At 36.1% G+C, this 17,006-nt stretch overlaps 1 protein-coding gene across 4 annotated transcripts in view; it reads right to left on the reverse strand.

The window, feature by feature from the left end:
• Positions 1-1,006: 1,006 nt before the first annotated feature.
• The window catches only part of TRIM36 (tripartite motif containing 36), a 46,671-nt gene continuing 30,671 nt past the window's right edge, over positions 1,007-17,006 (reverse strand). For 3 of the 4 annotated variants that reach the window (XM_066274085.1, XM_066274087.1, XM_066274086.1), the window contains 6 exons: positions 14,630-14,725; positions 11,192-11,445; positions 10,831-10,955; positions 7,425-7,715; positions 4,810-5,107; positions 1,008-3,403 (listed from right to left, as the gene is read on the reverse strand). In XM_066274085.1, the coding sequence (XP_066130182.1) occupies positions 3,049-3,403; positions 4,810-5,107; positions 7,425-7,715; positions 10,831-10,955; positions 11,192-11,445; positions 14,630-14,725 (1,419 nt within the window). In that variant the 3' untranslated portion in view covers positions 1,008-3,048. Of the gene's footprint in view, positions 3,404-4,809; positions 5,108-7,424; positions 7,716-10,830; positions 10,956-11,191; positions 11,446-14,629; positions 14,726-17,006 lie in introns of all 4 variants that reach the window. The other variant, XM_066274084.1, reaches the window with a different exon arrangement.

A 17,006-nucleotide genomic window follows, 5' to 3' on the forward strand; every position in this document is an offset into this window, starting at 1 on the left:
TAATTACAGCTGTCCTCCAGGACAACACCAGATTTTATTGGATAATGCATAACATACACGGGTTGTTGTATGGCTCTCACGGAATTACATTTTAAAATATGTGGCATTCATGGCTCTCTCAGCCAAAAAGGTTCCTGACCTCTGTGCTAGGACAACAGAGAGGTTTCACGAAGTATCCTTGCTTTCTGTGTTTGTGGGACAGCCGAGCTCGGGAGAAACACTGGACACAGAAGGAGTGGCCGAAACGTGAAGCTCTGGAAGTAGGGATGCAAAATATTGTGAATGAACCTGTAGTTAATTGAGACAGGATCATTTTTCCCCCACTTCACATCAAACTTGGCTTAATGAAGCAGTTTGTTCAGGCTTTGAATAGAGAAAGTGAATGCTTTTAACATATTATTTCTGCTTTTCCTGCCTTGTCTTTTGAGAAGATAAAAGCAGGTATATTCGATGGACCTCAAATTCAAACCCTCATGACGAGGAATTTGCCAGGAAGATGAATAAGGAGGAGAAAGCAGCATGGCAGTCTTTTGTGGTAGTTACAAAGAACTTCCTTGGCAACAAGAAAGCAGAAAACTATGAACTTCTGGTTCAAAGGGTGCTGTTAGCTTTCCGCGACATTGGATGTAACATGAGCGTTAAGATTCACTTCCTGAACAGTCACCTTGATAAGTTTCCCGAAAATCTTGGAGCTGTTAGTGATGAGCAGACTACTGCTGGAGCATCCAATGAGATTGTCTTCAACAAGTACACAAACACAAGAGCTACAAACAAATTTTTGCCTCAGTAGAATTTAAATAAGTTTTGTGCAAATTTTATGATTAAAATAAGTGTTTTAATATGTTCTATTTTGGAATTGTAGACAAATTCTGATGCAATCATATATTTTAGTGTATCAGTGTATTTACTGTATTATATAAATTATTATATTTTCACAAAGATGATGCCCAAGAAGACACTCTACACTTCATTATGTTAAACTAAATGTTGAAAATTTTACAACATATAAACATAAAATCTTTAATTGCAAAAAAACTGTAGCTTACAGAGAAAAACTTATGTCAGATTTGAGATCAGCACACTCAAATTAGGTAAGAACAGGTGTTTTGGTGGATGCAACAAAAATTTTGTTGCCCTGTGTTATGAATCAGAAAAATTAGACAAACCGATGAATTAACTGAAGTAAATCAGTTTCATGTTAAGCTTTTCTAATGATCAGTTCCACAAGAATTAAAGCTAATAATTAAATTCCCCAAATAACTTTATATAAAACTTTAGCTCTAAGTTTATATATACACTAAACATCTTTCCATAAATAAATGTGCTTCCATTTTCCATATAAACATACTGAGAATTCCTGGAATAAAGATTTCAAGTTATATTTAACATAGTTTTCATTTTTATTAAAAATGAAAAAAACCCAGAACAATTTACATATAACTATACAATGTTCAAACAGCTTTCCTATTCCTAATAAAGCTTCATATTTAAAATGTCTACGTGATATGTGCTTACCCAGGCCTGGGACTATCAAACTCTACCACACATGTGACTTCAGCAGCTTTATTGCACGATTCACATAACACTGCACATTTATTTAGATCAGCTTGTGTCATAAAGTGCTATTCATTGGTGGGAAAGTAACAAAGCCTATTAAACACGGAAATTCTCCATGATATTTTCTATTTGGCTTGGGAATAATTTAATGCTACCAGCCTGAATAACAGATTTCCATTAAAAATATAAAGAAAAAAAAAGGTCTAAAAATTTTTGTCAGTCTATTATCACAAGCATTCCAAAATGATGAGTGCTAAAACGCCTAAGTCTAGTTTCTAACATTTTAACTTCAGAAAAAGAAGTTTAAATAAAACAACCTAACAATAAAACGTTTCAAAAATAAACATAAAATTTAGACAAATTCTTCAAATTAAGAACTTTTAAAAGGATACACAGTCATTATTTTAGTCATTACTCCTAAAGAATTAAATTTGTACTTTTACTTGTTTATTACCAAGGCTCATTACCAAACAATGAGCCACAGAAAATGCCATACAACTGACCAGTTATTCCACATTTTATACTTACACTAAAATTAGATCACGAACTTTTAAAAAATGTAAACATAAACCAGGACAATATGATATGTAATATTTGTGCAAAAAAATAAAAATCACAACACATAGAGGGGACAAAAACCCCAAATATGACAAATATCAATGAATCTTCACTAATATTTATGAAAAGTAATTATTTAATATATGTGCAAATATTTTCATAAAGCAACCTAAAAATTGAAGACACATTTCTGAAAAAAAATTATATAAAATGAGCTTCATGTATTAACCTAAAACTCTTTGTGTTCTGCAAAAACATTTGCACATACGGGTGTTACAGCTAAGAAAATGCTTTTTAATGTCCTTAAGAATATAGTTTTCAGTCTTTAAAAAAAAACCCAAAAAACAGTAGTATTCATTGGCCAGGCAATATACTCTTAATATTAGTTACACACCTCAAAATACATAATTTTTCATTTAAATATATTACCATTTATGGCCTTTCTCCCATCTATACCTTTGTTTTTCTTTTAAAAACAAATGCAATACACAACGCTTAATACTAATTTCTATCCATAAGGCATTTAAAAACATCTTCTCTTAGGACATAAACATGATATAAAAATGAAAAACCAAACACAAAAGAATCATAATAAATACATTTGTATGTCTACCCCCCTAAAAAAAGAATGTATCAGCAACACCAGCTAACATAAATAAATTAGATTTCCTGTTCATTAAAAAAAAAAAAGCAATCTAGTTAACCATTTCAGTGTTATCTAGGAAAAAGTGTCCTTTCCCTGTCATTTAAGGAAGGCAGTAGAGTGACACAGAAGAGGCAAAGCTGTTCAGGTGTTTCTGTGTTTTAAGAAACATACACAAAAAACAAGTGTGGTGACAGAATTCTTAGATGATATGTAATTAGTTACGAATGTTAACAGCAAGGCATTATTTTGCTCACATTTTCCATTCTAAGTCACATCAGATGCTTAAACTATATGTCTTCTTGGTATTCTAGAGATTTTGCTGTGATAGGTTCTTCAAGTTGAATTCCTCCACTGCCCATTAAAGCAAATGCTGGATACATTGTGTGTGAACAGTCCACTTGGCGTTCATAAAGGCATTTCATGTGATCCATGTCATAGAAACCCACTTTGCCTTTATCATAGTCAAGGAAAATCCCTATACTTGTTGGCATGGGAAGAACTCTATTTTCAGGTTCATTAGAAGAAGTAGGTGACTTGGGTATAAAAAATTTCTTCATGCCTATAGTAACTAATGTAAAGGGTTGTGAAGAATCAAAATAGGCATCTTCACTTCCGCTGTCATGCCCGCTGTCTTGCTCATATCTGCAACACAGCACACAAAATACAATCTTTTGGTGTCATTATCCATAGGCCTTCATGTATCTTTGAAACATCTTACAAGACAATCTATACTAAGTTAAAATTAAAATAAATTATATATCAAAAACTTTCTAATGAAATAATTAAAAATATAAGGATTACACATTAGCATTCAGAATTACATCAACACACTCGCCCCAAATTCTGTCTTAAAACGTCATCCACATTTACCTAGATATTGACAAAGATGAGAACCTAAAAATTAAAGCCTATCAAAAATAAAGCAGAGGGACGAGACCTCAAGGATTTGTCAAAGTTTAAATATTTATAGCACACAATCATATGTAAGAAAATACAAAACCCCGATGTGTGCCCTAATCCAAGGAATTACAAACTAAATAAACTGGCACTGCATACTCATGCAGGAGAAAAGGGCAGGTTTCATTCTCCTCCAGAGAACTCTTTCCCGACTGAGATTTCTAAATGGATCTATAATGATGTAAGCAAGTATTACGAAGGTTTTTTTACCTGTAGTATAAAATAGTAGCAGCTTATTAAAAATTAATACCAAGTTCCTTCTTTTTTTTTGCTTTTTATATATTTATGATTTTGACATCAACCATTTTAATAAGTTTTTTTATTTCTAACATGTTACATATTTTAAAAATATGATTAATACTACTATTCTATCAAGTGGACATGCCACTACTCACTTAACCATTTTTCTAATACAATTTGCATTGTTAAGTCAATTTCTCATCTTCATGCAAAAATTTTTTCTATTACTCCAATTGTTAACCTGGGATTCTGTTCAAGTGGCCAAAAATTATTTCTCTATGTTAGTTCACCTTTTCACCATCTAAATAAATTAAAGCACACAAACTCCATTAAATAGTCAATCGCTTTAGAAATTAAGATTCTTTGCTATGGAAACATGTTTACCATTACTCAATTTTGCAAAGTATTCAGGGGACATTTAAAGAGACTGTGTCCCCCAACAAAAGAACAACTTAGTATCAATTGTGAAGTATGGCAGTTTGGGGCATTTCACTATATATGTAATTTCATCACATAATTACAGTAACTGTTGTGACTTTCAGAATTTAAAACTGAAGCTGTATCATAATCAAGAGGTATCCAAAACAAACTTAGTTACTCATGGCATCCTAAATTAACAGCTAAATCTCATTATTCCTGTGTGAACAAAGAAACCGCCTCCTTTTCCTAGCCAGCCACATACGCATAGCCAAAACTCTTGACTCTAAGACGTGTACTAGAAACGTGAAAAGTAAATCCAGGTCTATTTTCAAGCCTACATTGCTTTAAAAAAAAAAAAAAAAAAAAAAAAAGCATGTTTACTTTTAGAAAAATGATCATGTTCTAGATCAATTTAAAAAAAAGAAGTGTACCTTGGACTCACTGCATCCCGAGGAGAACGAAGCCACTCTTGTAGTTTATCACTGGAAGCGACTCCTGCTTTTACCAGGTATGAATACGGCTCCACACGGAAGGCCCAGAAGTGCTTCCCTTTTGTAATCCCCACATCCCCGATGATGTAGTCTAAGCTGGTGTAATAACCCACTTGGATGCGTTCCGCAGCAAGCAGAAGACTGAATCCGGCTCTACTCTCTACACGGTCTCTCTTCAGGTTCAACAAGAGGTGTTCATTATTATAGCCACATTTCTCATCAAAGAGGAAACTGAAAACTGTAAATAAAGCTTAAAATTAGTCTAAGAAATATTCATTAGCATTTCTATCATTTACCGTTAAATATGATAGGTTTTTCAAATAGAAATGACTGAAGAGACAGGATGTAGCAAACTATGACACCAAAACCCCAACTCGGAAATAATTTTCAGCAAATTCTCTATACCTGAAAATCTTCAGAAACCTCAAAAGCTGAAGGAAATATTTTAAATATGAGAAAACTTATGAATGTGATTCCTTGGAATAGATATAGCAAATCTATCCTATGTATTTCACACTACTGGATTTGTCTTTTACCCCTAACTAAAGGGTTTTACATTTTCATAATTATCTATATATTTTCTTAAGTATTTAATCCAAATTTTATAAGTGTGAAAAATAAAGCACTTTTAATAATGTCTTCCATTTTTATTAACATGACAGGCATGAGAAACAGCGCATAGTGTAAAAGGAGAAAGCACAGGACCTGCGTTCAGAGAGACACGGGTTTGCATCCCTGCTCAAGCGTTTCACTAGAGTTTAGCCTAAACTTTAATTTCCTCAGCTAGAAAATGGAGATAAAACCACTTCTCCTAAGTCTCTATCAACTCAAATCCATTAAGAGTAACACTGGCTCCTAGCCCCCAAAACGGGGACAGTCCAAATGTCCATCAACAGATGAATGGAAAAAGAAAATATGGTATATACATATGCAATGGAATATTATTCAGCCAAAAAAAGGAAGGAAGTGGATACATGCTACAACAAGGATGAAGCTGGGAATCTGGCAGTCACACAAGGGTTCTATGGATCTACTAATATGAGGCGCCCAGAACAGGCAAGTTCAGAGACAGAGAGCGGAACAGAGGTGACCAAGCTGTGTGAGGAGGGAGAATGGGGAGTTACTGTTTAATGGGCACAGAGTGTCAGCTTGGAAAAAGTGAAAATTTCTAGATAGGAGTGGTGGTGGTTGCACAACATTGTTAATGTACTTGATGCTACTGACCTGTACACTTTAAACTGGTGAAAATGTTAAGTTTTAACTATATTATAGTACAATTTTCAAAACTGTCTACTAGTGAGCTAAAACCATTCTCCATATGTAGCTGGCCACTCTTCCTGGTAATGCCTCTTGTCCCAACATGGTATGTCATCCTTCCTTTTGATCTCAAGTCTCCCAGACCTTAAAATAAATTCCAATGGGTCACCCTATTCATTTGGCGTCTGAGAAAAGGAAGACAACTTTTAGCCCTTCCTTTCCTCCATGTTATTGAAACAGCAGTAACTTTCAAGTTTCTTTTTTCTCCCAATTTCAGTCAGAGACTAGAAAAGAGCTGAAACTGCATCAGCTATAAAATATTTACTTAGTACCGCGCATCCATTCTAAAACTACAGGATTTTATTAAGATTCAAGAAAAATAATTTTAGCCAACTCTATTTTTATATACTTGTTTCCTAATTTTTTCAAATTAGCAACAAAGTGTATGAAAAATGAAGAGTGGAGAAATACACTTTGAACACATAAAGGGGAGGAAGGACAGGACAAAACATGGATACATAAGCCACGAAAATGGGCAGAGGCAGTGGGATCTAAAATCCAACTGATGGCACGTCTTAAGGCAGTGATCAACAGGGCAAAATGTTTCCCTGCGAACCAGAGCACACCCTGACCTAAATGTCCTTTGTCAATGCAGACAATGTAGCGAACATCAACTAACCTGTAAATCATTCCCACTCTGTAAAAATCTAAAGACACTCGGAAAGTAGTATGAGTGAGTGTTAACTGGAAGGGCGGGGGAGGTGGCTGGGCAGTAGTCTCGGATGGGGAGAGGTGTGCATATGATTCTAATGAAGTCCCATGTGCTGGCAATCACTGTGTTAGGAAATCCAAACAAAATTGGATTAATCAAATTAATTAGTCTAAATTAGGTTAATCAAAATTATATTTCATATTATACCAATACATTTTTAAAATACCTAGATCCTATGTTCTAGAGATTCTATAAGCTGGTGAAAAAAATATGTACTATTTAGAACTTGTCAGGTAGCATATATGCTACTTTAATTCCAAATTAATAGCCCTGCTCCCTCAGACGCCTTCTTTTCATGTTTTTATTTGATATCATCAAACACCTAATCCTCTCCTCAGCCTACATGGTGAAATTTATGTAATCAATCTATTTCTAAATCCTAGCTGGTATGGAAACTACTTTTCTAGACTTTTTTACAAATGAGAGCTGGTTTAATTGCAGGTCTACAAAGAAACACCAACTAGTTTATTTTTTATCAAGGTTTCTTCCAACTCTGGGCTTTCCTTATTCCCAATGGTCACAATACCTGGAGCTGGTGGAGTATGAAGAATCAGTTCTCGGCTGCAAGGACTACAAATTGAACCCTTGTAGGCTCTTACTCTGAACGCATAGTTACAGTTACTCTCAAGTTCTGAAATAACTTTGCTTGTGCCACAAACTTCTATCTCATTCCAAGACAGCATTTCTTCATCTCTACTAATCTTCCGATATTCCAGGACATAGCTGTCAGCTTTGTCCTTTTCTGGATGGTGCCAACTTATGAAAGCATTGTTATAAATTTTGCTCTGTTCCTCATTGATCTCTGGCACATCTATGCCTGAAAGAATTATGAAATAGAAAACAAAGTCAAAATATTATTTAAAAAACCTATGTTTTACCTCAATAAATGTGCTGATAATACTTAGATGATTTCTAAATTTATAATTCTATGTATGAGAAAAAGAATCATTGCTGCATATGTGACAACATGGATGAACACTGCAGACATGCTAAGTGAAATAGGCCAGACATAGAAAGACAAATACTGACTGCATGATCAAAGTATCTGAAAGAGTCAAATTCATAAAATCAAAGACTGGAACGGTCGTTCCCAGGGGCTGGAGGGAGGGAGAAATGGGCAGGTATTAATCCACAGACATAAAGTTCCAGTCGATCAAGATGAATAAGCCCTCAAGAGCTGCAGTACAATACGGGACCTGGTCAACCACAGCACTGCACACTTAAAATCTGATAAAAGGATAGGTTCTCATGGTAAGTGTTCTTACCACAAAATTTTTTTTTAAATACTTAAAAAGGTATATTTGTGTTTATAACTGAATAGAAAAAGAAGAAAATTCAGACAAACATTCTTCAATTTCCACTTGCTGAATAACAACCCCTTGACTTTAAAATGTTAATTTGTGCCCTCCTATAAACAATTATTTTAATAAATGTTTTTAAATCTAAGTTTGGTGAAGATAGCAAAACACTTCAATAAAACATCATACAATTTTCTTTCCTATTTTCTTCTAGAGTTGCAAAGCCATTTAAATAAATTTTCCTTGGTATAAACATGATTTTTGTAAGAAAACAAGGAACTACATAAAACACTCAAAACAAAATCTTACGTAACTCAAAGATAATCACTACAATAACTTTGTGTTAACTCCTATCAGTATTTTTCTCCCACTGGTGTTCTACTATATGGGTGTATTAATATTTAACTATTTTCAGAAATATGCTTCTAATTTTTCATTCAAAATACAATGGTCAAAATATTACAGCTAAATCATTGTGCATATTGATAACCTATTCCATAGAATAAATTCCAGTAAGTGTAACTATTTGGGTCACGTGGTAAGAATAAGCTATAAAAGTTACACATGCACGCACACACACACATATTTATCAAATTACAGAGAAGTACATGAAATGGAAAGTCTCCCTCTTTGCCTTTCCCCAGCTATATGTAGCAATGTACAGGCATGCCTGGGTATAACCCATTTATGTAACCATAATGAGATCTATAAAGTCATCCAAAGTATATTTTAAAGTGAAAAGAAAAAAAAAGAAAATGCTAGTTAAAAAATAACACGACTAGTATTGGCCCGCCCAACATCCCATTCTTTTTTTGAAACATAGCTTACTGAAAAAAATGTGCATGCAGGAAGAATGAGGAGACATCAGCCAGAAGTTGGCTTCCTACTTTGCACTCTTAAACACTGTATAACCCTAGATCACCCACCTTCAACCTCATCTTTCCAAAGACTGTTTTGGGATCTCCAGGGGCAGGAAGAGCTTGTACTCCTAAGTAAACTAGCATATATGAAAAACAATTCAAGTATACCTTTGAAAAAGGGGGTGTATAGTATATAAAGTAGAATCAGCATTTGAAAGAGTAACAAATATATATTTGGAAAATCAAGACTGTCATAATAAACAAGATGAGCATGTATCTGAAGGGAGATTCAGGTACAGAATTGAAAAGAAAAATCACAATAATAATCCTTCAGAGTTTTTAGCATTCAACAAGGCAAGTTTTCTTTGATTGAATGTATAAATCCATACATATATATATATATATACCTATATAGTTATCAGACTATAAGTATATCTTTTTTTACAGGAACAGAGAGAGAGTCAGAGAGAGGGATAGATAGGGACAGACAGACAGGAACAGAGAGAGATGAGAAGCATCAATCATCAGTTTTTCGTTGCGACACCTTAGTTGTTCATTGATTGCTCTCTCATATGTGCCTTGACCGCGGGCCTTCAGCAGACTGAGTAACCCTTTGCTCAAGCCAGCGACCTTGGGTCCAAGCTGGTGAGCTTTGCTCAAACCAGATGAGCCCACGCTCAAGCTGGTGACCTCGTGGTCTCGAACCTGGGTCCTCTGCATCCCAGTCCGACGCTCTGTCCACTGCGCCACTGCCTGGTCAGGCATATACCTTTCTAAGGATTATAATTGTTCATCATCACTAGGAGAGAAATCTGAGGGGGATGAAAAGGTAAATAAAAAGAGGAAAGGAAGAACTAACTCCCTGCTGGGGAGCAGCACAACATGAGCAAGTCGTACTGGCTGGACTGTGTCCCCTACAATGTGAAGTTCTGATCCCCAGCACCTCACAATGTGACTTTATTAAAGACAGGGTCTTTAAATAGATAATTAAATTAAAATGAGGTCATTAGAGCAGACCCTCCTCCAACATGACTAACATGGCTAGTGTCATGATAAAGAAGTCTGGACCCAGATCTATCTGTACAGAGGGAAGATCATGTGAACACATAGGAAGTTGGCCATATGCAAACCCAAAAAGAGGCCTCAGGAGAAACCAACCCTACCAACACTTGCTCTCAGACTTCTAGCCTCCAGAACTGGAAGAAAATCAATTTCTGTTGTTATAGTACCCACTCTAGATATTTTATTTTGGCAAGGATAGCAAGGTAAATGCTTATTCATCTTAAGAGTCACTTTTAGCCTGGAAATACCCAGGTTTCTGCCCTAGAGAAACTCACATATATCAGTGGTGCACAACAACCACTGATGAAAATGTTCAATACAGCACTGTTAACAACAAGAGAGAAAATAGAAACAAATTGTTTCTCAGTAGAAAAATGATTTACATAATGAAATACTTACTATGAACAGTTAAAATATAGCGTTAAACCAGATTTTTGTGTATAACAAATATTTATCTTAATTTTTTTATAAAAGCAATTTACAGAAAAGATACATACAATTTGATGGCATTTACACAATGCTTAAAAAGACACACCAACAGAATATAGATTTTGTGTATAAAAACATAGTTATACAGTATGGTTTTAAGATATGATGGTTCTGGGCAACTGAGATGCTGCTTCATCACGTCCAACAAAAGAGAAGTTGTGTTTTTTCTACACAATGTAAATTCAGACTAAAAGAGCATGGTTCTGCTGTTACTAAAACTTACCACTAGAGAAAAAGGACAGTTCTCCAAGAAGTTCTGTTTGTTTGGATGTATTAACAACATAGTCTTCGAAAGAAGTCTGAGCCGCAGGTCTAAAGCTCTTCAAAGATTCTGTAGCTTTCTGTATTCTGTATCCAGACATTATAAATTATAGAAATAATTCGTTAAAAAGGCAAATCAGACTAAGTATCTGTAATGTGGTTAACAAAAGAATATTTGACTTGAATAACAAAAGAATATTCAAGTTCAGAGCGAAGCAAGGGGTACTTCACATGACAGGTAATGAAGGAACCACTCAGAGCTAAGTGGGTCGTACAGCCCGGTCTCAAGACACTAAGGAGATTCTAGGTGAAGAGCGAGATACCTGCGGTGGAGCTGTTTGGCGGTCTGTACAAAACAAGACTGATCCGTCTCCTTCAGCACCTCTTGCGCGTATCCCACAAGTCCATTGTTCTCTAGAAGTCCCTGATATTCTTCCACTTGAGTCTGAAATTTGTCTAATCTGAGTTTCTTCGAAGCATCAATTGCTTTCAAAACTGATGATTTCCTTTCTTCTAGAATTTCAAAGAGCTTTTCAAAATGTGTAATTGCATCTTCTTTAGCCCTCTCTCCATTACACTAATATAAAACAAGCAAAGCATTACCTTATCTGCTAAATCCCAATGTCTTTTCACAAAATAACCCAAACTCAACAAAACAAATCCAAATATTGTAAAGTAAATAAATTTTGTCTAACTCTGAAATTCTCAGAATAACTTGGCATCAATGAATTATCAGCAAGATTGGTAACTTTTATTTAGACATTTTAATTTTACAGTATTATACCTTCCTTAAACTTTTAATCTCCAAATTCCAATAATAAACAATGTATTCACTTAAATAAGAAAACAATCTTCAATATGTATACAAAGGAAACTGAGGCAGAAATTAACTGATTTAACCAAAGACACAGGAAAGTACAATTCTGGACTTTTTAATTCATTTCTAATTAAGGACACGTTTTTATCATTTCCACACTAATCCAATAGTAAACCACAGCCATGAAACTCAGTAAAATGACATCCTTTACTAAGAAAAATAACTCTTTAAATTAAAATTTTAGTGTAACTAAATTCTATGTGACTTTATGCAAATTACTTAAATACTTTATGCTTGACTTTTTCTCTTCTAAAAACTAGGGATAAGAGAAACCATTTAGATTTCTGTTTTTGTTGACATATAATGCCTGCCACAATGTCACATATTCTCAATAAGCATTATTTTCACTATACAACATAAGTGTTCCCCTATTTTGTCAAAAAACAGATCCTATCTGTAGTACTTATTAAACATTTTTAATGTCAATGAAATCAAAGATCAACTTGATTATTTGAAAATATACTGTCAGAGCACTCATCATGACAGATACTAAGCAGCAGCCAATAGAAAAAAAGATCTCCAAGAACATTCTTAAAAGGTGAAAATATATTATAGAAGTGCACTGTGCATTTTCCAATGATTTCTAACCAATATTTATAATGAGAGAAAAAATTTTCCAGATTCCCTTCTGTTACCTTACCCCAAAGCCAATTTCTTTTAAGTGGGTGGGACAGGGGAAGACAGATGCTGGTGACATTTTGGTAGTATTTCAATGACCAATCAAGACATTAAACTCAGAAATATTAAATGTAGGTAAGAAGGAGATTTTTTCTCCAGCTTGCCATAATTATAGATAAAAAGACAGTTCACAATCATCACTGAGTATAAGTCAAGAATAGAGACAAATTCTCTAGTGTAGAAAATTCTTACTGATAAGGCTACCAATGCAGCATAGGTCAAAGGTACAAAAAGAAACTAATTTCTCCTGGATCCCAAGGAATCAATGTCTACATGAATACTTGATGCCTAAGTTCCTCAATTTTCAACCTGCTGAATGAAAAACTCTAAAACATGTATTGAAGTTTCCTTATTTCAGAAGGGCAGCATGACTAACAACCTATTTTTTTTTTCTTTTCTTTTTTTTAATATGATAGGAGAGGAGATAGAGAGACAGACTCCTGCATGAGCCCAACCGAGAACCACCCAGCAACCTCCATCTGGGTACAATGTTCAAATCAACTGAGCTATCCTCAATGCCTAGCTAATTCTCAGATCCACCGAGCTACTGGCTGCAAGCAAGGAGGAAAGAGAGAAGAGGAAAGGGAGGAGAAGAGAAGCAGATGGTCGCTTCTCATGTTTGCCCTGATCGGGGATCAAAGCCAGGACGTCTGCATGCCAGGCCACTGAGAAACTGACCAGGACTCTATTTATCTTGATAACTTGCTATATGTTGGGGGATTACACTGATCAAACAAAAATATAAAAACAAAATTTCATTTTTAAATTACATGAAAATGAACTTAGGGTAGTGAATGCAATTAGTGAATACCAGAAAAAATATTTAAAAAAGCAATACTGGTTAAACAGTGATAACTAGCATAATTTCCTTTTTTTTTTTTTTGTATTTTTCCAAAGTGAGAAGTGGGGAGGCAGAGAGACAGACTACCACATGTGCCTGACCAGGATCCACCCGGCAAGCCTACTAGGGGGCGATGCTCTGCCCATCTGTGGAGCCATTCTAGTGCCTGAGGCAGAGGCCATGAAGCCAGGCCAACTTTGCTCCAATGGAGCCTTGGCTGTGGGAGGGGAAGAGAGAGACAGAGAAGGAGAGGGGGACGGGTGGAGAAACAGATGAGTGCTTCTCCTGTGTGCCCTGGCCAAGAATTGAACCAGGGACTTCCACATGCCAGGCCAACGCTCTACCACTGAGCAACCGGCCAGGGCTAACATAAATTTCTCAATAATTTTAACTCATCTTTGAAAAAATTTTTTCAAGAAGTAACAGTCTCACACTAGCCAGAATATTTTTTTATTTAATTATAACTTTTAAAGTGATCAGAAGTAATGTTTCTTCAATTTATTTCAAATAGAGAAAAGAAATACGCATTAAATTGGGGAAGACTACTTGAAATTTTAAAATAACCGAGTCCTGTCCTCTTTTACTGTATTTTTTAAATACAATTTTTCTAATATTTTATTGAAATGTAATATACAAACAAAAAAATTTACGTATGTGTAGAGATCAACGAATCTTGGCAAACACTCCTATGTAACCAGCACCCAGATTATATAAAAGACCACTACCAGTATCCCAGAAGCCACCCTTTTAACTTTCAGAGGCACTAATCCTCCTCGTCTTTAACAAGTCCTATTCTGAACAATATAGGCCATTTGCACCTTTTTTAGTACTTTTTATAAAAAGAATTCCACAGTATTTTTACTCCTTTGTATCTGGCATCTTTCAATACTATTGCAAGATTTGTCTACATTGTTGTAGATACTTATTTTTACTGTTGCTTACATTCCAGTAGTGACGAACATCTGGATAGTTTTCACTTTGTGGATATTACAAAGAGTGCAGCTATGAACATTCTAATACATGTGTTTTGGTATATACTTAGGAATATCTGTAATTTTAAGTAACCCTGGTCCTCTCCACATATAGTACATTTTTTCAAATGTCATCTATTAATTTTATAAAATATAGATAATTGCAAAAGCTTTCATTTCTCTTGTTACTGCTCTTGAGACCTTAACTGCCACATAAAGAGTTTGTCATTCTTTCCTATGCACCACTATTAATCACCTCTAGCATAGCACTGATCACACAAAATTATAATTTATATTTTACGTTTTCCTAGTCCCAGAAAAGCAGAAGTGAAATCTAACCCAACTTAATAAAAAAAGTTATCTAGATGAATATACAAACCAGTTTATCACTTACCTCTGTTTCTTTCATTAATAAGTTTAGTTCAGAAATCTGACCCTTCACCTGGCTCTCCTTGCCAATAAGGTAATCAATATCCTTTGAAAGCTTTTCCTGTTGGAACATATTGGTAACACAAACAGAAATAGAAGTTTAACACAGGCCTTACAAAATCTTTTTTGTTTTCTTTTTTACACAGTACTTTTCTTCAGCCTATGGAAGAACAGACTGTAAAATCAACTATAATGATTATAGTTATTAAATCAGTTTCTGACCGCCTGACCAGGCGGTGGCGCACTGGATAGAGCGTCAGACTGGGATGCGGAAGGACCCAGGTTCGAGACCCCGAGGTTGCCAGCTTGAGCGCAGGCTCATCTGGTTTGAGCAAAAAGCTCACCAGCTTGGACCCAAGGTCACTGGCTCAAGTGGGGGGTTACTCAGTCTGCTGAAGGCCCGCGGTCATGGCACATATGAGAAAGCAATCAATGAACAACTATGGTGTCGCAACGAAAAACTGATGATTGATGCTTCTCATCTCTCTCCGTTCCTGTCTGTCTGTCCCTGTCTATCCCTCTATCTGACTCTCTCTCTGTCCCTATAAAAAAATTAAAAAAAAAAAAAAAAAAAAAATCAGTTTCTGACCTTGAGCACAGAGGCCCTAGAATATATAAGATATTGAAAGCAGGCTGGAAAAAAGAACAAGATAGGAATGCTCAGATTAGTCAAAAATCCTAAATATACAAATGGTACATTTTTGATAGCTCATTTTCACTCCCAAAACTCTTTATGTAAGGCTGCTAAGTAAAAGAGCAGCCAATCAAACAGTACAGCCTTCCGTCAGACTTGATAATTCACTTTCACACACACACACCCACAACACAAATAGTAACAAAGACCCTTCCAAAATAATCTCAAAGCCCATCTCAGCCTAGATAGTCATTAAACAATTATATGTACGTGTGCATATTTCTGATTTCTGTCTGTCTGGAGATTAACAAGAGAGATGATTATATGGAAGGGAAAAAAAATAGGTGTCACCTATCAGAAGACTACAGTAGCAGGGCTTATCCCTCTCAGTTATTACCTACTTAGGCCAGTTCACCCACAGTAATAGCACCCTCCAGAACTGATAGACACCATCCACAAAACAACCTGGTAATAAGTCAGAGGGGCCACATACTACAACACAGTTTACCTGTATTAGAAGCCAGATCAAATAAAGAGGCAGATGGGTAACCTGGCCCCTACTTCAGTTTCAACAAACAGCAGACAAAAAGCACAAAGTAATCTTATGTGACACCCATTTCTCCTTTCTCTTTGCAACAGTCAAGTGAGTAAAAATGAAAATGTTAATATAATCTCCAGTTTAAACACCTAAAACCAGGTGAAAGGAAGGAGATCTGAGGCAATCTCTTTGCTACTTTTAGAAACTGAAAAATCTGTTATGGAGTCTATTTTTTTTTTTTTTTTTTCATTTTTTCTGAAGTTGGAAATGGGGAGAGACAGTCAGACAGACTCCCGCATGCGCCCGACCGGGATCCACCCGGCACGCCCACCAGGGGCGACGCTCTGCCCACCAGGGGGCGATAATCTGCCCATCCTGGGCGTCGCCATGTTGCGACCAGAGCCACTCTAGCGCCTGGGGCAGAGGCCACAGAGCCATCCCCAGCGCCCGGGCCATCTTTGCTCCAATGGAGCCTTGGCTGCGGGAGGGGAAGAGAGAGACAGAGAGGAAAGCGCGGCGGAGGGGTGGAGAAGCAAATGGGCGCTTCTCCTGTGTGCCCTGGCCGGGAATCGAACCCGGGTCCTCCGCACGCTAGGCCGACGCTCTACCGCTGAGCCAACCGGCCAGGGCTGGAGTCTATTTTCTAAAAAGTCTAAAACATATGAGAGAAATAACAAAATGTAAAGAATAGCTTAAGTCTATACTATTATCAAAAATTTAACAACACACCCTGGCTGGTTGGCTCAGTGGCAGAGCGTTGATCCAGCATGTGGATGTCCCAGGTTCAATTTCCAGTCAGGGCACACAGGAAAATTGACCGTCTCCACCCTTCCCCTTCTCCCTATCTCTGCCCCCTCCCCCTCCCCACAGCCATGGCTCAATTGGTTCAAGAGTATTGCCCTCCACACTGAGGATGGCTCTATGGAGCCTCAGCTTCAGGCACTAAAAATAGCTCAGTTGCGAGCATGGCCCCAGATGGGGGTTACTGGGTGCATCCCGATTAGGGAGCATGTGGGAGTCTATATCTCTATCTCCCCTCCTCTCACTTAGAAAAGAAAAAAAAGAAAAAAAAACAAATTCAACTCCAAGTCATAAAAAAATTGTTTTGGACAACCTGTATAAAATCAAATCAATAAGCAATAAACAAAAAAGATGTCAAAGTTAAATTTA

The sequence above is a fragment of the Saccopteryx bilineata genome, chromosome 4 (assembly GCF_036850765.1).
Source record: "Saccopteryx bilineata isolate mSacBil1 chromosome 4, mSacBil1_pri_phased_curated, whole genome shotgun sequence".
Taxonomy (NCBI): domain Eukaryota; kingdom Metazoa; phylum Chordata; class Mammalia; order Chiroptera; family Emballonuridae; genus Saccopteryx; species Saccopteryx bilineata.